The sequence below is a fragment of the Sorex araneus genome, chromosome X (genome assembly GCF_027595985.1).
Source record: "Sorex araneus isolate mSorAra2 chromosome X, mSorAra2.pri, whole genome shotgun sequence".
NCBI lineage: Eukaryota > Metazoa > Chordata > Mammalia > Eulipotyphla > Soricidae > Sorex > Sorex araneus.
In genome coordinates this window covers 223,351,157-223,375,119 of record NC_073313.1, presented here as the reverse complement: position 1 = coordinate 223,375,119, position 23,963 = coordinate 223,351,157, and the positions used below count along the sequence as shown (strand labels likewise).

General features: G+C 41.9%; 1 protein-coding gene across 2 annotated transcripts in view; it reads right to left on the bottom strand.

The window, feature by feature from the left end:
• Positions 1 to 716: 716 nt before the first annotated feature.
• Positions 717 to 23,963, bottom strand: part of MFSD6 (major facilitator superfamily domain containing 6) — a 78,998-nt gene continuing 55,751 nt past the window's right edge. Inside the window, exons 3-8 of one of the 2 annotated variants that reach the window (XM_055120965.1) lie at positions 22,895 to 22,992; positions 7,801 to 7,962; positions 6,638 to 6,736; positions 5,101 to 5,381; positions 2,825 to 2,849; positions 2,511 to 2,653 (exon numbers count right to left, since the gene is read on the bottom strand). In XM_055120965.1, the coding sequence (XP_054976940.1) occupies positions 2,643 to 2,653; positions 2,825 to 2,849; positions 5,101 to 5,381; positions 6,638 to 6,736; positions 7,801 to 7,962; positions 22,895 to 22,992 (676 nt within the window). In that variant the 3' untranslated portion in view covers positions 2,511 to 2,642. Of the gene's footprint in view, positions 2,654 to 2,824; positions 2,850 to 5,100; positions 5,382 to 6,637; positions 6,737 to 7,800; positions 7,963 to 22,894; positions 22,993 to 23,963 lie in introns of both variants that reach the window. The other variant, XM_055120963.1, reaches the window with a different exon arrangement.

The window sequence follows — 23,963 nt, the reverse complement described above, 5'->3', positions numbered from 1 at the left end:
CTCTGGGTTAGGTCAGCACTCAGGTAATTCCATCTTTCTACCATCATGTAGGGGAAGCAGTAAAAAGTAAATCAAGTATAAAATCAAGTATAAGATCATCAGTATAAAGTAAATCATTACAGTCTGGGCTCATATTGCTATTGCAATAACATATTGCAGTTACCTCCTATTCTTGTTAGGGTGCTGCATGATTATTTATTAGCAGCTAGCCTCTGGGTTAGGTCAGCACTCAGGTAATTCATCTTTCTACCATCACGTAGGGGAAGCAGTATAAAATAAATCAAGTATAAAATCAAGTATAAGATCATCAGTATAAAGTAAATCACTACAGTCTGGGCTTTGTAAAACCCTGCGATTTCCAGGGAAATATAAGTGAAAGTTATGAAACTCAACGTTTTGAACTAACGTTAAAAATTTTTAGTATGGCCTATGTCTCTTTGAGGAGAGGCAGAAAAAGTCCCAGAGGTGTCTCTAGGCTAAAAGGCTGGAAATTACTGCACTGTTGAATCGACACCCATAGTGAGTATTTCATGACAAAGGGCTTATTGAATTTGGTCTCATAGACAGAATGAAGAACTTTTATTTGTTTGGTCCCTTCTTTAGCATTTAAGAAATTATTTTTAAACGGTACTCATTTTTTATTTCAACATGTCAACTGTGCAGTTCCAAAACAGCAGGCTTCTCAAAGGAATGAATCGAAACTTGTAAACACGAGATAAACAGTATAAGTTTTTTGTCTTCCTACATTCAGTTTCACAAATCCACATACTGTACATTCAGAGGTGAGCTTTCGCCTGTCACCCATTTCTTTATTTCTAGAATTACATAAGCATAATAAATACATCTGATTTTAAAGGTCACTTAAAATGAGTCATGATCATTTACAGTACAGTACGTTTCAGTTCAAGTGCAAAAAAATAACTATTTGCTGAATTCTATTTCTTTCCACTATTTTATTTTTGAAGCTGTGTAGTGTTGTGAAGCTAGATGTCCACGTGTAGCACTTCTCTGAGACACAGCTGGGGGCAGCAGTGTGATGGGTGGAGAGGCCCGCACTTTGCACTTGACCCCCACTCACCAGGGCCAGCAGGTTAAGAGCTGCTCTTTAAGCTCTCTCCTCTCCTCTCCTCTCTCCTGTGCTCACTGCACTGGCGCGAACCCACATGCACCTGAAGCCACACGCTTTCCCACAGCCCTCCCCTAAGGCTTCCCAGGAACCCGGCCTTGCCTTTGTAGCAGCTTCAAGTGTGACTCGCCAGCCACTCTTCTGACTAGTCGTGGTATCAACTATCTCTGAACTGCCCAGTGCCTCTGTCCCCTGGGAAGATACTGAGCTCTCTTTCTTTGATCACTGGAGTACTTACTTCTTAGCTCTGTCCTTTCCCGTTCTGGTTTCCTATTCAGTAGCAACTCCCCCACACCCTGCACCAAAACCAAAACAGAAACTGATGCAGTATGTAATTTTTTTAAAAAATGGTATCCCTCCCCCAGGCACTTAAATCTTATACTGTTAATTGTAAATAGTACTGCTTAATTAAAGAAACCCTTATGAATTCAGTGGTTTTTTTCTTTTTTTCTGCTTTATTCCATCAACAAATGAGAGCTCAAATCACTTTTTAAAATTGTAAGTAGTGACGGAGGCTCTTTACAGTATCATATATTTAGTAAAGCTTTATCTATCAAGCCACAGGATACTGAGTTGGTAGGTTTATTTGCAATATTCTCTCCTCTGGTCTTAAAGCCCATTTAAAACAAAAGGCATTTTAAAGCTCGGCTTAGTTTGCAATAGTCAGTAACAGCTTTTGCTGCTCCAAGACTTGAGTTTTTTCCCTATTGACTATTTATTATATACCATATACATATAAAAATATATTTGCTAGAGATATGCCAAGTTTCTGATGAAACTTTTTTTAAGTGAAAGCATATATGCTATTAATTTCTATCTGGTTACTTTTTTTTTTTTGTAATGTGTCTTAAAATTTTGAATGGTTTGTTCTCCTCAAGAGAAACAAAATGCCAGATGTATTCTGCTTCTGCCAGGTTTGCATGAAGAGCCAAATACTCGGGATAAATCATCAGAAACCATGTCAGCGTTCACCTCGTCCTTTCTCTCTCCACTTCGTTTAACTGCTGGTTGCATCTCTCCGCCGGGGCGGAGAAGTCCTGTGGTCCTGGGCCTCCTCGACAAGCCAACAACTCAAGAGTCCCGGGGCGCCGCGTGCCCCTTCCGTGGGCCTGGCGGGAGGATGGCGGGTGTAGTAGCTGCGACCCTGCAGGTGCCCGAGGGGGCTCCAGGGGGTGGGGGTCAGACGTGGGGAATCCATGTGGATGAGACGGTTAGAAGCGGAGATGGTGCCGTGCTGCTCCTCGGGGGTGGGGTGCGGTGAGGCGGGTCCAGGCGCCTCTCGCCGGGGTCCCCAGGAGAGGAGCCGAGTTCCATGCAGGTGTGCGGAGAGCAGGGCCCTCAGTGTCCTTCCCCGGCCGGAGCCTGCCGGACCCCACCCTCGGGGCGCCCCTCCGCGCTCGGCTGAGCGGGGCCACTGCCACCGTGCGTCTGGGGCGCTGCTGCTTGCGGGGATGGCTGGTCTCGAGATGGGTCGGAGGGAGGCTGCTGGGGCACGGCGGGGGAGGGCTGCCGGTGCTCACTGGTCCCCTGCAAGGAAAGACAGACAGGTGGCCCAGGGTCAGCGAGAGAGGCACGAGATGCCACACTGGATGGAGTGCTTGCAAGGAACAGAAAGGTCGCGTGGGCGGGGGGGAGACGGTCCTCGAAGGGGGCGTTTGGGGGAGCCGGTAGTAGAGGAGTAAGGACAGAATTTCTTACCTTTCATCTCCTTTCCTATGTGCAACTGCCAAAGCCGCATGAAAAACACAAAGACTATGAGCAGACGGATCTCGGGGGTAAAGAAACATCACGACCATTTTGCCAGTTCACTACTAGGAAGACAGTTTACATCAGCGGACATGTACTTAGCCCCTCCCCCTGGCCACTGGGGCTGGGCAGCATGGAGGGGGTGACACAGGCTACTGGGCTGAGAACATGGACTTCAGTGACTCCAAGGGAAGGGGGGCGGGGGGGGGGGGAAGGGGGGGTTGTCTGCCAGGAAGTAATTTCACATTCTCGGCCCCCAAGCCAGGACCAGAGAAAGAGCATCCTGACTCAGCTTGGCTGTATGCTTGGGATTTTGACATGTTGCTAAAAGTTACCTAAAACAAAATATGCAGCATCCATGTAAAAACACACAAACAAAAGACAAAAGCAAGGAAGCGAGGGTTTCTGCAAGCAACTATGAGTACATACTCCAGCATGTCATGGCAGCAAGTCAGCAAACCGCTGGACCCTCCACATCCACAGTCCTGGTTTTTCAAATTGCACCCCCCAATGGATTGTTCTCTGAATGAGTTGCCCATAACTTCAAATAGCTTAGCATTCAAAACGTTATTCCTATGAATGCTTCGTAAATATAAAAAATCCTTAGTATATCAACTTCTTCATAAGAATAACCAAGTCATGCCTTCTTGTTTTTATTAATGTTTGCATGCCAGAGAGAAAACTTAATGTTCTTTAAGCCTGAGAGGCCTCTGTGCATATGAGGATGAATACGGAAAGTGAGGAAAACAACACTACGTAGGCAGAAAGATCTGGCCTTGTTCTTCACCCCCAACTCACATCCTTACTGAGCTTGTTCCCCCACCCCCACACTCCATATACCCCTCCTTGATGGAGCAGAGGAGGTCTGGGAGTTTACTATTTTGATAAAAAGTACCACATATGAACCAGCATGCAGTAAGGTTAGCAGTCAAGGGTCAGATTTGGTTTAAATTCTAGAGATATATGTTAATATCACAAAGTTAAGATACAGTTAAGGTACTTCAAGCTTTTTGAAAAGGAAATTAACCAAATTGCTTTTTACTTTAAATATTCCCCCTTCATTTCTTCTTCCTGATGTGCCCTCTGAAACTAGATAGAGGTGACATGACTCAGCAAATGAAAGGGGTGATTCATATAAACATCATCATGGATACACTTTACTTTGACCAAACTGTCCATAGATATCACCCTTAATCATTATTCATTATCCTTGCCTACACTGTTTTATCAACATGATTTGACTTTATTCAAGAAAAAACACTTTCTAGGGAAAAGAAAAAATCAAAAAACTATTTTGATATTTAAGCCATACCCAGCCATGCTCAGGGCTTATTCCTGGCTTTGCGTTTAGGGACCACTCCTGGAGATGCCGGGGTGGGGGGGCCATATGTGGTCCTGGGGATTGAACCTGGGTTGGCAGCAGTGTGCAGGACAAGCGCTTTACCCCCTGGACTATCTGTATCCAGCCCTGAAAAATCAGGTTTTCTACTTTTCAGATGAGGTTACTAGCAAAACCATACTTCTACTGAGTTAAACTTATTCAGGAGGGCAAAGTTTTCATTAATTTATCAGATACTTCTTTAGGTAGCACTGTAACACTGTTGTCCTGTTGTTCATCGATTTGCTTGAGCGGGCACCAGTAACATCTCCATTGTGAGACGTGTTGTTACTGTTTTGGGCTTATCGAATATGTCATGGGTAGCTTGCCAGGCTCTGCCGTGCGGGCGGAATACTCTCGGTAGCTTGCCGGGCTATCTGAGAGGGATGAAGAAATCGAACCTGGTTGGCCACATGGAAGGCAAATGCCCTACTGGAGTGCTATCACTCCAGTCCTTATTTAGGTACCTTCACATATATGTCCCTGCAAGAATTTTAGAATTACAGAGATTCAATTTATATGATCCCAAAAGGCAAGAACCATACAACCTCAGGGCAACTGGTGTCTGGAAACAGTGAAATTAAAAGGAAGAACACAAATTCCAAATGGATTTATTTTTCACTCTTAGGAAGGAAGTATCATAATTCTCTCTGAAGGCTTTAGAACTCTTTAAAGCAGAATTTTCCCTCTATGGAGCCTTGTCTGTACTATTACAATGCACTTATCTGAGTACTGAAATTATTTGATAGGTGTCTATTTTCTCCACCAGACCTTCCGTAAATCTTGTTGAAATAACGGAAATAATGAGAACTGCTGAGCCCGTTTCATGCCAGCCAGCAGAGGACCTTACCTGTAAAGGCTGGATCTCAGAAGCACGGCTCTCTCTGGTTAACTGCATCATCTCTTTAATTTGGTAGAGTGCGTAGACAAAGGTGACCCAGGGCGAAGAGCTGACCCCCCAGGCTGGCTTATTCACATCCTCCTGTTCTTCCTGGTGCTTGGTTTTCTTGGGTGGAAGTCTGGGCTCAATGCGTGACATGACATCTTCTGTCTGTTGCTGGACCAAGTCGATTGTTGCTATGGGAACAGGACTTGAGGGAACAGGAATTCTTTCTGCCAACATTGTCTTGTCTGGAGGGAAAACCATGTTTAAATTTCTGTTCAGAGTTCTTCGACATATTTAATCCAATGCAGAAAATAAATGAATATATAAGTGGGCAGTCCCATAAACTTAGCAATGTTAATTAGTGTGTTATCAAGGGCTTCTTTCTTGGTGTAAATACAAAGCAAATGATCATTTTTCTCTTCTAGGATCATCTTCTAGGGCTTGAAAGACACTCACTTCTATTTATTTGTGATACGGATTTTCCCTAAGATATTACATTTAAGGTGTATGGGTTAGAGTGAATGTTGCCTTAGGCTCACTTCAGGACTGATTTTATTTTTAAAGATAAGCTTCGAACAGAAAAAATCTTCTATGATAGCTAGGGTGCTTTATTTGTTTGCTTGGTGTTTCCTTTACTAAAGGAACCAAGGCTATGTAAGAGACACAGTCTAATTAGTATTATGAAAGAACAAGAGAGAGAAAAATCAGTATTTGTCTTTCTTTATAATTTGGCAGTAAAGCCTTTCTCTGGAGTTTCTTCAACAAGATAGTTTTTCTTTAACTGAAACACTTCAGGCAAATCCTTGAAGAACAAAACACCAAAGAAGATGAGGCCTAGTCTAGGATATGAGCTGAACAAGAATCTCTGTCCTGCTGTTGGTCTTCTTCACTTAAAAAAAAAATTTTTAGCTACACATTATATTTGATTTGATCTCCTTCGATTACAGCAGTTTTCATGAGACCCAGGCTGTATTGAGGAAACCTTTCAAATCTAAAATTGAGACTTTTTTCTTTTCAAATGGAAGCAAAAGCATAGAGATGAATAAACTCCTTATCCCCGGTGGTAAAACTGCTGTATAGTTTTGTATGTATTTAATTTATATTTAACTATACAAAACTTTATAGTTTTGTATGTATTTAAATTAAATATATTTTGTATGTATTTAATTTATACTTTTTAATTCTTTTGGAACATGAAGAGATTTAAAACCATGATGCCCACCTCCCCACAACCCCACTGTATCTTGCACCATAAAAACAAACAAACAACCCAAGAAAACCTGAAGCCGTGAAAAAAAACACCCTTACGTTCATTTTTCCACATCGGGTAGCCTGGAAACAACAAGCTACAGGTGAGTTCATCCTCCTCAACAACAGCAGGTGTGTTCATCCATACACACCACTGAGAAGACTGAGGCCAGCAGGGCACTGTCCTGTCACTGCCCTGGGTACGAGTACAATCTCTCACAGCTTTAACACCACTGCGAATGGGCATGTTTACCTTCTTCCTCGTCGGGCACTGCCAGCCACTGGATCAGACTGAAGAGCAGGAGGATGACCAGGCAGGCCATGCCGATCCCTCGGAAGGTCGAAGCAGCCCCTGTGAAAACAGAGCACGCTGTGCAGTCATTCTCGGCGAGGCATCATGGCTTTGTTCCAAAGGCAGCAGAGCTGGGGGTGACCCAGAGCAAAGCAAATCATCATTAGCTTTTCTAGAATACCAAAGACACAGGGCTGACGAGGTGCCAGGACCCTAGTCCTGGCAATACTGGATCTGCTGTTGAGCCATGTTTAAATTGTATTTGTAAAGGACTGCCTCGAGATGCCTTTTATCATGAAAGTCAGTGGCATTTTCTTCATAAAGGCCAACTGCCTACTGAAGAGCCCTATAAATCTACAGAGGGGATGGTAATGCTCAGAGGGCTATAAATTCTGACGTTCGACCTCTCCTGCTAACTGGACCTTATGATGAAGTCATCTCTTAAGCAGTGAAGATGTTGGCTGAGCACTCAAGATCCAGAGCCGATCATTCATCCCCAGCCCAGGCTCTGAAGCCCCAACAAAGAAGATTTGACAGTTCTCACAGAAGTGGTGAGATTTACAAGGTCAGCCTACGGTAAAGAATTTTCTGGTTCAAAATGATCAAATCTTCACAACAATGAACGTTCCCCTCTCTGGCATTATATCAGCGGGCTTAGGGAACTTTCCTTCCAGCTAGAAGTCTGTGCTTATTCATTTGTTGGGCTCCTTTGAGGTATCTGTGTAGCCTGGGTGGGGCCATTTGTCAGAGAAGTGTGGGTCATTCAAGACAACTTTTTTTTGTTGCTTTTTGGGACACACCCGGCAATGCACAGGGGTTACTCCTGGCTCATGCACTCAGGAATTAACTCCTGGAGGTGCTCAGGGGACCATATGGGATGCTGGGAATTGAACCTGGGTTGGCCGCGTGCAAGGCAGACACCCTACCCGCTGTGCTATCATCTTCTTAAGTGATCCAGTCACACTATTTTACAGCTGTGATTTTCATAGAATTCAGGAAAAGAACAAGAAAAGTGGGGTTCATTTTCTGGTAATCTTGAGGAAATAATCTTATGTTTATAGAGTTGCTGCTGAAAATCCTTAAATTTGTATAAAAACTAGGAAAACAGAGAAAGCCATTCTTACCGAAATAGTTGACGAGCACCCCTCCAATCATGGCCCCACAGCCGCGGCCCAGGCCCAGGTGTAGGCCCTGCAGGATGCCCTGAGCCGAAGTCCTCAGCTCTGGGGGAACCGCAGCACTGAGGTAAGAGATGCAAGCGGCCCAGATGGCGGCGTGCGTCACCCCTAGGGAGTCAGGACAGAGGCACCATCAGCACCACATTTTATTTTCTTTTTACCTGATTACAGGACTATAAGGTAAGAGTTTTTTTAATTGAACTACCATGAGATACACTGTTACAGAGTTGTTCAAGATTGGGTTTCAGTCAAGCAATGTTCCAACACCTGTCCCTTTTTACAATGCACACTTCCCACCACCCTGTTTCCAGTTTCCCTCCTGCCATGCCCCCAGACTACCTCAGTGGCAGACACTTTTATTCTTCTCTCTCTCTTGCTTGCTTACTTGCTTGCACACTCTCTCTTTTTCTCTCTCTCTCTTTGTGTGTACCTGTCTCTTTCTTTTGCCCCATTCTGAATTCAGATGCAATACACATGCCTAATAAAAATATTTTTTATCTGTGGTAAATACACCTAACTCAAAATGTACCACTTTGCTGGTAAATCTCAGCAATGTTAAGTGTGCCCACAGTGTTCCGCAATCATCACCACCATCCATTTCCAACATACATTTTTCCTCCTTCCTGCAGTGCCAGGAATTAAACCCAAATATGGCACAGACCCGATCACTGAGCCCCGTATCTAGCCCTGCTCCACCATTCTTGTTTGTTTTTGTTATCCCAAAATCACAGGCCTGTACTCCCTAAACAATAACTCCCCGGGGTTCTAGGAAGCAGCTTTCCACCTTCTGTCTCTATAGATCAGAATACTCTAGGTCCCTCAGTAAGTAAAAGTACTCCGTATCTGTCCCTTCATGCCAGTCTTATTTCACTCGGCATAATGTCCTCACAGTTCATCAACACTGTACCACATGTCAGAATTTCCTCCCTTTATAACACTGATATCTCACTGTATATTGCTAATACATTCTGTGGTTGTGTTGGTGGCCAAGGTTATCACTTCTTTTGGATGCTGTGAAAGTCTGCTGCTATGCATCTGCTGTGCTGATATTTGAGTCCCTGCTGTCAATTCTAATTTTTCCTTCCTGCAGTGCCAGGGACTGAAGGCTGCAAAGGCAGGTGCTCTGCCACTGAGCCACACCCCCAGCCCCCAGCAGCTGTCCGTTCTCTTGAGGATATAGTTAGAAGTACGGTTACTGGGTCATATGGCAATATGTTTAATATTTTAAAGTACTGCCTGACTGTTCTCCACAGCAACTGCGCCAATTAACATTTCCACCAGAAACCCACAATATTTATGTTATCTTTTTTTAAATATAATCACAATTCTAATGGTTGTGAAACAATATCTCATTGTGGTTTTATTCCCTAATGGCTACTGATGTTGAATCATTTTTAAAATATGTTTATTGGACTTTTTTTATATTTTCTTTGGAAAATGTTGAATTTCTTGGCCCAGTTTTTACAATGGGTTATCTGATTTGTTATCAACTTATAGTAATTGTTTTTCACACAGAACACACCTATTTTGGCATTAGGATTATTTTCAATAGTTTTTCCAGATAATTAGCACCATGATTTAACATTTCTTAGGATACAGCTATCTATTTCTCTTCAATGATTTACATTTACTGTAATTCTATAAGTGTAATTAATGATTCAAAGGAGATAACAATTTTTGTGCCTTTTATAATACAGTTCCAAGTTATTTTCTAGGAGTATAGAAGCAATTTATAACGCCTCATTACCAGTTTCATTATACTTTCACCACTTGTTGGGAAGAAGGAGCTGAAGATAACAATGGGGAAAATGAGTCATTATTGGTCATTATTTAAATGTACTGACTGAATTTAAATCTTTATTAGAGTACTGCTATTTTTTTTTCTTTTTGGGTCACACCCAGCAATGCACAGGGATTACTCCTGGCTTTGCACTCAGGAATTATTTCTGGAGGTGCTAAGGGGACCATATGAGATGCTGGGAATCGAACCTGGGTAGGCCGCTTGCAAGGCAAGCCCTACCTACCCGCTGTGCTATCACTCCAGCCCTACTAGAGTACTGCTTTAAATGTAATCAAGATTATTGTTACAATGGTTCTGATAGGTAGAAGGGATTAAGAAACTACCAAGATCAAGTAAATTAACCATGAGCTTGCTTCCTGAGAAATAATCTCATCTGGATATAATGTAATGAGAAATTCTGAACCTATGTTTTGGAAACCTAACCTAAAGATTAATATTCAAGTAAGGTTTAATCTGACATTAGCCTGCTTTTAACAAAAATAGTGTGTAACAAGAGCTGGATTTATCCTCTTCCCCATAAATCATTTAAATCTAGACAAAATATATGAAATAATCATTGTTTCCAAGACACAAGACATCAGCACAAGAATAGCAGCGGTCCCAGAGATCACTGGGAAACGAAGGTGGCCTGGCTTGCTGCAGGCAGATCTAGAAACCCACCAGGCACCCAGAGGAACCACTGAGGAAATTTTAGAGATGAGTTCTGGGGATATCAATGCAGGCAGTGCTGGAGGGAGATGACCACACAATGCGCAAACTACTGAGTGCTGTCTGTACAGGGCTTCTCCTAAGAATCCAGCAAAACAATAATCAGCAAAAGCAGGTGTCGGAACTATCCATACCCATGAAAGAACTGCCCAAAGCATGACAGGAAGCAGCATCCCGCTGAGTGACAGGAATAAATTCTGTTTCCATAAACCTCTCTGAGGAAACTCAAGATTCTTGTTTTGCTGAAGTTCTCACAGGGATTTGTCTTAGTCTTCCAAAAGCATTAGCCCTGTGTAAGCCCTGTCCTGGTCCCACGTAAGCAATCTTTAGGGACAGACATAGAATGACTACACTCATTTGTGGAATATAATATAACATAGTATCAGACTAACACCCAAAGATGGTAGAGACAAGAGCTAGAAGGATTGTTCCTCAGTCGGCAGCCTGCCTCCTGAGCTGGGGGAGAAGGCAGTTGGGAAAGAGAAGGGCCCACTAAATCAATGATGGTTGGAGGGATGGCTCAGGATGGGAGATGTGTGCTGAAAGTACTTAAAGGACCAAACATGATGGCCTCTCAGTATGTGTACTGCAAACCATAATGCCCCCAAATAGAGCATAAAAAGGAAAGTTCATGCCATAGAGGCAAGGGGTAGGGTGGGATGTGGTGGCGGGAGGGATACTTCGGACACTGGTGGAGGGATGGGTATTTGATCATTGTATGACTGAAACTCAACCATGAAAGATTTGTAACCGTATCTCACGGTGATTCAATTAAAAAAAAAAAAGCAAGATCCAAAAGGTTCATACCAGTTTCAGGTAATTTATCCACATCCAGTAGAAAACTTAATTTTATAGGAATACAAAAATACTCAGCTCTTAACAAGGTAAAATTCACAATGCCTGACATAGAATTTAGCTACCAGAGATGGTCTTACTTTAAGTAGCTCCATATGGAATGATACTAGGAACGTTATGCTCTAGAGTTAACAGAAAAACACCATAATACTATTTCTTGGAGCCAGAAAGAGTCCAGGGGGTAAGGATCTTGCCATGCACTCAGACTACCTGGGTTCAGTCTCTGGCACTGTATATGGTTCCTCAAACCCCACCAGGAATGAACCCCTAGAGCATTCAGGAATAAGTGTTGAGCACAGTGAGGTATGGCCCCAAACCAAAATAATAACAGCAACATATATTATATATTGCTATATATTATATCTATTGCTATATAATGTATATATTATATGTATTATAATATATGTAATATAATCTATTGCCTCTTGCCTATGCACCTGGCTGTCTTCCCTGAGGCCCCTCAGAGGGGATGGGCTCCAGCTTTCCTCCCCGCCCCGAGCAGAGCTCCCTGTGGCCGAAGACCTCCGAAGCCTAGCCGCAGCCATGCTCAAGGTCCCTCTCCACACATTCAGACAAGCCTCACATATGAAGGTACCAGCAGAGGAACCCAGGTTTGTGGGACCCAGGGCTGACTTCCATGCCTGCTCGGATCGGGATTGGGCCTCTTCCGCCCAGATTTCCCACTTTCCAGTAGCTAGGCGGTCACACCCAGGGACTGCCCGGCGCCATGTAATTCTATCAACGGCCAACATCCAGAGACTTAAAAGCAAGCTCCTAGAAGCAAGTGGCTGCAAAGCGGCCACGAGTTATCTTGTAGCCTACTTCTCCCTCTGGGAGAACCTGGCAAGCTACCTTGAGTTTCCTGCCCACATGGGAGAACCTCGCAAACTCCCCGTGGTATATTCATATGCCAAAACCAGTAACAAGCTGGATCTCATTCCCCTGACCCTGAAAGAGCCTCCAATGCAGCATCGTTGGGAAAGTCAAGTAGAGAGAGGCTTCTAAAATCTCAGGGCTAGGAAGAATGGAGATGTTACTGAGATGGCTCGAGAAATTCGACAATCAACGGGATGATGATGATGATGATATAATATATAATATATGTAAACATATATCATGCAAGTCAAATGCCCTACCCACTTTACTATCCCTCCAACTCAATAAAATAAATTATTTTAATTTTATATGTTTCAGTAATCATTTCCACTAGTTTATTTTGTAATTAGAAAGGACTAAGTGATTAGATTAGTATGCATGCACACTTAATTTCTCTTGCCCATAAATCATTTAAATCTAGACAAGATTTACAGAAATCAAGTGACATATTTGCTTTATCTGACTAAATAATTTCAATTTGTTAGTGTCAGTTTTCATAAAAGTAAATAAGACCTGGATAGAGTCTTAATTATAAAAGTTAACACAGCAGTACATAATAGAGATATGTAAGTGCATTCATTTACATTATGAAACAGACTGATAACTTCATTTCTTTTCAAATAAGCCTATTTTTTTCATGAGCAATAGTAAAAGAATAAAGCTCAAACCTATTTTAAGAAGAAAAATAAATTTATCTAAAATTGACTAAATTTACTGGAAACATCCAACATAGGTTTAAGTAAACTATTTTTTAAACATGAATTATTAAAGATCCTAAGCCACACTGAATGGCTGTACATTCACAAAGATGTATGGGGCTTCCCAGGCAGTGTTCAGGGACAAGAGGCTCTCCAGGTGACACACGGCCTTGTATTGTGACAGGGCCTCATAGTGCATGACCCAGAGATACAATGAGGTGGCTGGGATTAAACTCAGGGCCTCCTGCATGCCAGGCTTGTGTGCCAGCTCTCTGAGATAGCTCCCTGGCCCCCATAACTTTGATGGTAACCCCAAAAATGTTATCCATGAATGAGCATTAGTTGCAGGATTTACAAGCAGACAAAATAGACTGTGTAATTATGTGACTAAAGCATTAATATATCTTTGCTTTATTTCTGGTTATAATTCTAGCAGTTATTCTGTTAAATGCAAAGACCTGGGCAAATACAATCTCTTTCAATGATAGGATTTCTTTTTTAAAAAAATTCTCAAAATTTTATAAAACTTTTCAGGTAATTAAAGCATTTTCCAGCAGGATGACTCTTTAAAATCAAGATGCTTTTAAACTGTTCTTAGAATTTGTTGGCGGGTATTAAGTGGCAGTTGAAAAGATTCTCTATAGTTAGATTTCTAGAGTTTTCTTATTGCTCTCTGAGACTGATTAGATAATTGAAACTGTATTCCTTAAAGCAACTCAGGGTGTTAATTAACTGAAGTGAAATAGTTTAAAAAAAAATTAAGTGAATTTTTTTTTCCCCCTGGTACTAAAAAACCAGAAGAATAAAAGCCACTCTCTATTCACCAACAGTTTCCAGGCAGATATACAAGTAATACAATAGCAGAGTTCTCTGAAGTTTCATATTTCAAAATATCATGTAAATGGAAGAATAAGTGAAATTCATACTGTTTCCTAGAAAGGAAAGAAGCAAAACTCAACAATCCACAGGAAGAATTCAGACTGATTTTATCACATCCGTATATGGACAGCTATGGAGATGTGGTTCTGATTTTTAAACTTGAATATGTAACCTTCTAGCAAGATTAGTACTATAAAGCTTTTGCAAATGTTTTTAGTCAAGTTGTGTTTTGGTCTTCTGATAAATAAAACAACAAAACAATCTAAAAACCCTCCATTATTTTCTGTATTTGTGAGACAGAGAAAGTATGATTTATATTACTTAAACCAACATTCCTACAACACTGAGCAGGTAAAAGATAAGTAGGGGGGCTAGGGTGAGGAATGCTCCCACTCTTTTTTTTCCACTTATTAAAAAATTATGAGAAAATAGTATATGGGTTTCTATGTAATGAAATAGGCAGACTTATTTAACGGCATAGGTCAATGTGTTTACACACTAGAATTGTACTTTTCAATATGAGGTAACTACATTGGTGAATCAAACAGTAAGAAGAAATTGATGTTTCTCCCTAGCTGATAGCTCAGACAAATACACAGGAACTGACTTTCCTGGTAAATTCCAGAAAAATATATTCTATAGATAAATATAATGATCTACTTGGGAGATTTTCTGGGTAAGGTCAAACATGCCCAGCAAGATTCCAGTTGGATAACTAGAATTCTTTGGGTTTTGTCTGTTTCCCTTGTACCACTTACTTGTGCTCGCTAAACAAAACAGAAGCATCTCTTTAGCACTGGTAAAATTGTGAGAAGCTTTTCCCCTTGATGTACTACAGTGTACATTTCAACTGTTCAATGTACCTTTCAAATTCTGGGATTTTTTTTTTTCAAGAACCGTTTCTACATCAGCCTAGTGAAAATCAAGGAGCCTACTATTCCCAAGAAAATCACATCTCCCGGCAGGCTATGGGGAAAAGACTCAGCTGGGTTAAGACAATGCCAAAGGCAACAAATCACCAGAACTGTGGTGATTTCACCATTAGACGTTTTATTTTTCTGCTTATATAAAGTGCAGTGGGGATTGGGGGGTGAGGGGGGGCACTGAATGAAGTCATTGAGGCACAGAGAGGCTGCAGAGACTCTGCTATTTTCAACATCTGGCTGCCCTGGATACCAATCACCAGTAGTATAATGAGGGAGAGGATCGCACATGGGAAAATTTCTGGGCTTGGTTTAGATGCCATGGACAATTTTTCCACTCCTATTCCCCTACCCATAACTAGTCATACAGCCATACGTAATTGAAAGAGAAGCTGGGAAACACAGTCTGCCTGGGTGTCCATGAAAAAATAGGAACAGTGAACAGTAGGCTGGGCGCTCTGCCAGACTGAGGCCACTAATGGCCTGGACTCTCCCAAAATAGCCAGGGCCCCTGAGCAGAGAGCACTGTGCAGTGGCTGCAAGACTCTCGGATGTCGGGCAGGAAAGGAACTTTCTACAGCACACAACACTTGACTGTTCAAGAGCAGCATTCGCCCTCTCTCTAGCAAGGCTCAGCACGACAGCAGCCTCCAACCTGGATTTCTTCAACTGCACTTATGGATCACCTAGACCAAGCACCAGAAGCCCGGCTGGGTCTTGAGAATGAGAAGAAACATCTTTCTACAGAGCATACAGAGGGTGGGTGAACAAGGCAGGGCTTTCCTGGAGGGAGAGTAGCTCAGCTCCTTGAGAAAAGAGCCAAACTATCTGAACTGAAACTAAGCAGGGAGTAGTCTGCCTGTGGAGAGAAGAGGGAAGTTGCCTTTGTGAATAAAAGGTCCAAATTCCATGCAGCTTCTATGGGCGTTCCCTTAGAAAAAGATATGTGAATGGCTAGAAAGAAAATGCCCACAAAAGATACTACAATGCTCGGGGTGGGGGGGGGGGTCACATGAATTTTATCTGCTTGCTTTATGCCCGAGACATACTTTCAACCATCCCAAATTGTTTCATCAATACCTGGCAAGGTTCTGTATTACATGCTTAGTGTTTGTCCCCAGGAAGCCACACAGGTGACCAGCTTTTATAGCACAGCCAGCAGAAATGTCCCTTCCCCAAAGAGAAGCTTCAGCTCAGTGTGCATTAAGTTTGTGTCCCTTATACTTGCACCTTGGAGCTGAAGTCATGGCCAGGCTGTAAACTGTGATTCCGCCTCTGAAGCTGAAGCTTCTAAATGACTTCTTCCTCACCCTGACTTTTACATACCTGTAATTTCTTTTTTTTTTTCCTTTTTGGGTCACACCTGGCAATGCACAGGGGTTACTCCTGGCTCTGCACTCTGGAATTACTTTTGGCGGTGCTCAGGGGACCATATGGGATCCTGGGAATCGAACCCGGGTCGGCCATGTGCAAGTCAAATGTCCTACTTGTTGTGCTATTGCTCCAGCTCCCCCATACCTATAATTTCTTACTTTACCTTTTCCATTACTTAAAATTGGAGAGGCTAATAACTATGGGTCATGTGAGATACTGAATACTTGGCATGGAATAATTTACTGAATATTGAGATTAACCTGGTCTATAGTCAACCAGTCTGAGGCTTGAAAGACTGAGCATCTTGTCTACAGCATACACAGATTACAAGCAGGAGAGTTGGGGTAAACAATAGTTTTTGCTAGAACCTGAGCATGTTATGGCTCTGAGAACATTGCCCACTTTAGGAAGTTGTCTCAAATAACTGATGTAAAAGGTGGAATCATGAGTAAATGATTACAATATCATAATGTTTCTATAGATATGCAACTGATGGTGCTGTGACAACAAGCTACCATGTAGCTTCTAAGTTGAGTTTTCAAATGTTCTTCATATTTGTAAATTCTTGACTAGAACTTCCTATATTAAAGAGTTTGAAAAATTTAAAAAGTTAGTGCATTTTGTAGGGATCTTTAAAATCTACTGAACAAAATTTATATGGTATCTATATGCATGTTTCTTTTCTTTTTATTTTTATAAAGTTGTTCATAATAATTTATTACATTCAATATTCCAGCACCAATCTCACCACCATTACACCTTCCCACCACCATTATTTCAAATCCTACTACCAGCACCTGAGCCTGCCCCAAAGCCAGATCTCAAATAATTTATTTTGTACTGTTTGTTATAAATAATCTGCTAAAAATGATCCAAAAAGCTTTCCTTAGGGGGAAGTGTGCATGCATGTTTCTTTGAAGGACTGAAAAGGGCCTTGGAGAGAGTTCAAATGCTAGAGCACGGGTCTACCACATGTGAGGCCTGAGCTCCTTCTCTGGCACCACAGGTATAACCCAGGTGATCTTCAAGAATGCAAGGTAGGGGCTGGAGCGATAGTGGGGCATTTGCCTTGCGTAAGGCCAACCCTGGTTCAATTCCCAGCTCCCATGGCCCCCCGAGTACTGCCAGGAGTTAATTCATGAGTGCAATGCCAGGAATAACCCCTTGTCAGGTGTGACCCAAAAAGCAAAAAAAAATAACAAAGAACGCAAGGTTTGGCTCTGATGGCCCCAGCAAAGCCTTGTCAAGAAAGACCCAAGTGTCCCTATACCCATTTGAGTATAGGTCCTATTAAAAAGGTTCTATTAAAAAATATGTATACACAGAGACAAACACAATCATCAATGTTTTCATTTAAGAGTACAACTAAGAATTTTAAGCTAGTACTTATAAGTGGGGAGGAATTAAGTACTAAGCTGTATAACACAGTGTATAAGTAAGAGAAAATTCCAGAGGTGAGATAAATATGGATGTAGTTAACAGAACCTAAGAACTGGTCCTCAGAACTGAGCTTTCCAAGGAGTGGGCACAGGGTAGAAAGCCCCAGATAATAGAGAAGGGAAGCAGACACCCTGTTGGGGATCGTGGTGCTGGAATATTGTACACATGACACCATTTCATTACTAGTTCTGAAATCATGGTACCTTAAATTAAAAAAAGAAAGAAATGGATGCAATTGCCCAAAAAGGGAGCAAAAGACTTTAAAAACTGAATTCTAAATGGGCCACCAAGTAATTCTTATTTTGAAAAAAAAATTTTAGTAACTGTAAAACATGAGAATGGCAAAAAACAAAATTATAAATGGCAAAGAACAAAATTACAATTTGTGAGACTATTCTGATTAAAAATTAATTCTATCAGTAACACTGCTAACTGTTCTATTCTAATTTTTTTTTTTTGCTTTTTGGGTCACACTCAGTGATGCACAGGGTTTACTCCTGGCTGTTTACTCCTGGTGGTGTTCAGGGTACCATATGGGATGCTGAGAATCGAACCCGGGTTGGCCACGTGCAAGGCAAACGCCCTACTCGCTGTGCTATTGCTTCAGCTCCTCTATTCCAATTTTTAACTAAAATGCTGCACTGAGACTCTACATGGACAAGGTACCTGTTGTTTCAAGGATAAGTCAGACAGAAATTTTTTCAGAGGAGTAATAACAGATAAGAATCTTGTCTATAATTTCCACTGTCAATAATGTTGTGTAGTGATCTTTTCACAATTTCTTCCTACCCTTTGGAGGCCAAGAGGAAGGATAGCTGGTCCTGATACAGCTGAAGAGGCATGCTCAATAAGAGAGCAAAGCTTCATAAATGTCAGTTCTACTCCTCCCACTGGTGACATTAAAAGTCCATTTTTCATCAGAATCTTAACCTGGCTCCCATTGCTCCAGCATCCTGCAGAACAGCATGCAATACAGACCTCGTTTTCAGTCCTCATTGTATGCACCATTAATTTAAGTATCTCAAGAGGACCCTGCGAGGGCCAGTCTGGCCCTGACCTGGCTCTCCTTAAGAACATTTTAGCCACAAGAATAGTTTTGATTCCATTCAATTTAATGTCTTACAATCAATAGTCACGCTGAAAGGAGCACAGCATTTTTTGGCTTGATGTTTATGAAATGTCTATAATTCCTGATCACCATCATGAATATTTAAAGGGTTCTTATACAAAGAGTAGAGGAGAAAACTTTTACAGTTTTGAAAATAAGAAACATAAGCTTTTCTACCTGATGTGCTAATGCTTGGATTCACTGGTTCTTTAAAATTAATTGTAGGCTCTTTGTGGGTAGGAAATCTGTTTTCTGCTTCTTTCTATAAAGCAGTCAGTTGCTTCACAGAATGACATAGTTGCTACATATGGGAGCTGGACTGCTAAAAGGGATTGGCTACAAGAGAACATTTGCTATGAAAATGTAAGAAAGAAGCATCCTAACAGTTCCCAATAGCATGGACAGACTTACCTTGATCTCCAAACAGATACCCACACAGCTCTTTCTAGATACCTACAGAACAAGAATTTTGATTTACCCCATCTCTATGTGCTACACTCTGAGGAGGAAAAGCCATCAGAGGGTCTTCCTCCCTCTGTTACATGTGACCCCAAAGACGAAGAGGTGGGTGATTAGAAACAGGGAGGAAAAAGAATCCCTATCTCTTTCTCTTCATGAGGTTGTCCCCCCCCCACCACCGCCAATGTGGTACCATTTCTCCTGGTGAATGGGGGGTTAGCCAAGGAGTGACAGGGATAAAAGACAGACCTCACCTTTGATTTTTTAGCCTAGCTTAGAATTAAAGAAGTAAAATGCTGACCATTCCCTATCAATGGTTAGGACTAACATCCCACTTCCTGTTCCAAAGACTAGGTCATTGGTAAGCCTCACGTAATTGGTCACACAAGAGAGGAAGGCATGGACTAGAGAGATGGCACAAAGGCTGAGCACATGCTTTGCATGCTTAGACATGCAAAGACACCTGTGTTCAATCTCCAAACCACAGGGGCGCATATAAGCACTGCTGGGCACAGAGTGCCAGGCACAGAACCGGGAATCACCCCTGAGCACTGTTGGGTGTGCCCCCACAAGCCCAGTCCCCTTCAAACAGAAAGAAACTAAGGGCCATGCATCATGGCAGTGCAGCCTTCCTGTCATTCAATCACTCAGTGCATTGTCACCCTTATTTCTCCTTTTTACTGCATCCTCAATAAAACAAATAGCATAGAAACTTTATAGCCATTTGGACAAAGCTTGTAAAGGTGGAGGAATCCAGAATGCCAAAATAAACATTTTTGGTCAAAAAAAAAATGTGTTCCTGTGACAAAAGATTAGTCCCACATGATTATTTACAGTTTGCCAAGGGATGGGCATGTGTCAAAGCAAAGCAAGGGATTTCTCCCCACTGTGGCATAGTCAAACACTCAGCACACACTTCTGGGGAATGAAACCAGCTTTAGACACAAAGAGCTCTTGGAACTGGTACTGAGCCCTCTGTTAGACGAGGAGACTCTGTATTTACAGATCCTCCTCATTTCCGCTCAGTAACAAGGTCCCTGCTGGCACAGGGGAAACAGAGCTGAAACACACATGTAGAAACTGTAACCTGCCATGGGAGGCAGAATTCCTGCTTCCCTTTAGAGCACGGGCAATCCCCGAAGCCCTGGTCTAATCACCCCAAGGTGCAGAGAGTACTGTGCACCTTCCTGGTTTGCAGCTGGAATGATACAGGTGCACACTTAGGGCCCCTCAGGGGGGGCCAGTCAGCTTTCCACACCTGTGATTTGGCACATGGTTCTTGGTGATACCCAAATGCTCACTCCACACAGACCACCTGGTAGGCTCTGAGGCACCATTCCAAACCCAGTTCATTTCCTAAGGGAATCTTTCAAATTATCTCTCCACATCCTGCTTCTGGCTTCACCAAGCTAATCATCCCCTTCTTGGAGGGAATGTATAGTAATTACCTGCTTATCCATTTACTACAGGCTTCTGGAACAAACAGTGAAACCTTAGGGCCTAAGGTAGTATACTGATTTTTTTAATTACAATCCCAGGTCATGAAGCATACTGCCTGACTCAAAGTAGCTATTTAGTATATCTTTAATAAAGCAACAGGGAAAGTTTGTTAGTTGGTTGAATGGTGGGGGGGAGCATACAGGCAGTGCTTAGGGACAATTCCTGACTCTGTGCTCAGGGATAAGTCCTGGCCCAGCTTGGGGGACCATAAGTCGTGCCAGGGATCTAATCAGGGCAGGCCACGTGGAAGGCAAATGCCTTAACATCTGTGAAATGGGAGGCAGAATTTCTCTCCACTCCCAAGAAAAGCTTCTTGATTCACAGCAGCATTGTTTTTTAGCTGTGTGTGTGTGTGTGTGTGAGAGAGAGAGAGAGAGAGAGAGAGAAAGAGAGAGAGAGAGGCAGGGACAGAATGCAGGGCTTCACATATGCAGGGCAAGCAGTCCACTACTGAGCTACACAGCTGGCCCGGGTCAGCTCTGCTCTCCCTTTAACCATTTCATCAAAAGGCTCTTCTTTCAGGCTCTATTTTCTTGAGTCATTTATGCAAATGCCATTTCTGATCTAATTTGTAAGACAGAGTAATTTTATTCCTGTATTATTAAGTAGGCATGTAATGCTGTAATGTGATTATCATGATGTTATTATGGAATATTAGGTAATCACATGTGCACTGTTTATTCATGTATAATAATAGAAGAGGGTAGGTAGAACTCAGGGTACAGCCACTGGTTTTCATATGTGCACTGTTTATTCATGCATAATGGTAGAAGAGTGTAGGCAGTACTGGCACACAGGCTGGTCTCCTCATGGTGGCTGTGCATGGCACACCAACACATCCCACGGCTGAGTCAGGTGAAGATGCTGCCCGACAGAATGGAACAGAAACGGGGCTGGCAATCGGGGTGGCATAAGCCTTGTATCTGCACCAGTCTTTGCCATGGTTTGCATTTAGCGCTTTGTCCTCCATAAAGGACACAATGCTGAGATGTGTGTTCCACTCTATGATTCTTCCAGAACTGTAATTATTACAAGCATTAATTTCTTAATGATTTTCCAGTTTCCGTGTATTATAAATATCCTTTAATCAATCACAGCACTGCATCAGTCCTGAGAAAAACACAGTTAAATGGTATACCTGAAATTTATAACTCCAATATACATAAAATTATAAGTTTATCTCCTTTTAAGAAGGGTAGGATGGTTTTTATCATTGCCAGGGGAAAACTGAGAATGAGTCTGTGTTCTGTACATTTTGTCTAGGTGTATAATTGGGAATCTTTTATTTCAGGTATCATAATCAGAAGCTAATTACTTTCTTGTGCTGCATTTACATTCTTAGTTAAAGAAAAATGATGTGATAAACTGTAAAGCTGATAAAATTTATATCATCATAAACTATATAACACAATTAGTAATTACTTATATTGGGCTCTCCCAGAAAACCTCAAATCTGTGATATTGTTCTGACACTGTTTGAATCATGATGTCAACCACGAATGGGTGAACCAAGCTAAAAAGGTTTTCAGAATATAGTCCAGATTATGTAAAATTAGGTCAACAAGGTCTGGATAGAAATCTGGATGAAGAGAGTGTGCAATGGATAAGGCCTTTTACATGGCTAAAGTCTTATACATGGTTGGCTCAGGTTCATACCCAGGCACTCCATATGAACCCCTGAGCCCTACTAGGAGTGATCCTTGAGCCAGGAGTAAGCCTTAAGCATCATCAGTGTGGCCCCAAACACACACCCACCCACCCACCCACACCCACACACACACACACACACACACACAGAGCGAGCGAGCGAGTGAGAGAGAGAAAGAGAGAGAGAGAGAGAGAGAGAGAGAGAGAGAGAGAGAAATCCATGTTTTCAGCCCTCAAAGTAAAAGTATCCTACAATTATTTTCTAAGTTATACATTGAATGAAACATATTGAAGTCAGGGAAGAACTCAGGTTTGGATACTTTTACAAAGGTGTAAAAGGTTCATAGGAGAATAACTGCCTAAGTGTACCTGAAGATATAAAATAATCATTCCTTTTTCCAGAAAGTATAGTGAACCTACAGAAATACCACAAAAATCTTTCCAAGACAAATCCTTTCATAGTTTAAAACCACCTTTGGCTGAATATCGAACCACTGTATCTGGGAGTTATTTTATTCTGGAGTTCTTCTTTCCGTGTTTAATCACTAAGTCTGAACCTAGCATTGTTCAGCTCAACAAATGCAGAACGACACTCATCGTAACTGAAGAATCAGAGTCCTGACGTCATCTCTTCCTTAACTTCCACTTGCACAGCCTGTGAACCAGCAGAGCCGCCCTTCCTTTGTAGTCAGATGCCAACGGCCACTGAGCTTTAAATAGTCAAAGTTCAGTTGGGGGGGACAAATAATTCTAATTCCAGCTGCTAGCTTACCTTGAAGAACTTCCATGGGGAGAACAGTCCAGGCATTTTCCAGGTAGGAAATATAAATATAGCGAGCCGTGTTGCAAGCCAGACCAATATACAGAACCCTACAAAAAAGAAAAGAAAAAAAAAAGAAGCAAAGGAAAATAATTGAGGCCCTGAGATGATCTATACAAAAAGCAAATATTTTACCCAGCCTTTCCCCTGCCCAAGCTCTCCCATCCTCTAGCTGTGTTCCAAACTTAGGAGGAGGGAAGCTAAAGGACAATTAAATTTAACCATAAGCTCTTAGCAAGACGACGACTGCTTCTAACTGCCTTCGGCCTTCTCACAATGCGTGTTAATATAAAAACGAATACCATCCTTTCTGGAACTTAATTAGTAGCAGAGGAGATGCTTTTTTTAAGATAGTCTGGGCACACTGCCATCTATAATGACATTGCTGGCTTCCTTCCAGGTGCTGTAGGGTAGTCACGCCAGGGAGGGCAGCCACTCCACTATGAGGGGGTGGAGGTAGGATGAAAATGAGAACATGAGAAGAAGAATGTGGTCTTCCTTGCAAATCCCAAGATGCCAAGCAGTTTCACAAGGAGACTCAAGGTCAATAAAAACTATCATCCAGGGACGACGAATAAGCCATTTGGAAATCAAATACTTTTTTCCTATTAGTTCAACTGATACATATTCATTTCTCAGAATCTCAGAATTATATCCTATCTGTTTTTCTAAAACACTGGTAATTATATCTCAACATCTCACTTTCCCCCTGTCAATCTCCACCGCCAAAATGTGAGTACAACAAAATAAAGGCCTAGAGTGGTGCACCCAACCTACAAGGTTGCCATGTCTCTCCTCCCAAACTGGACAAGCTGGTTTTGAAGCAAACAGTGGCTGTTTCTATGTATGAAACACAACCTGATGGTGGGGATTACTTGATTCAGCTGGTTTCCATTTTCAGATAAGTTCCCTAACCTGAATGCTTTTCGTTTCTTTCCTTTTCTAAATTCAACTAGGACTGAGGTGAAAACTCAAACGTAAAATAAAGAAGTCAATAGGATAATCTGGTATTTTTCTAATC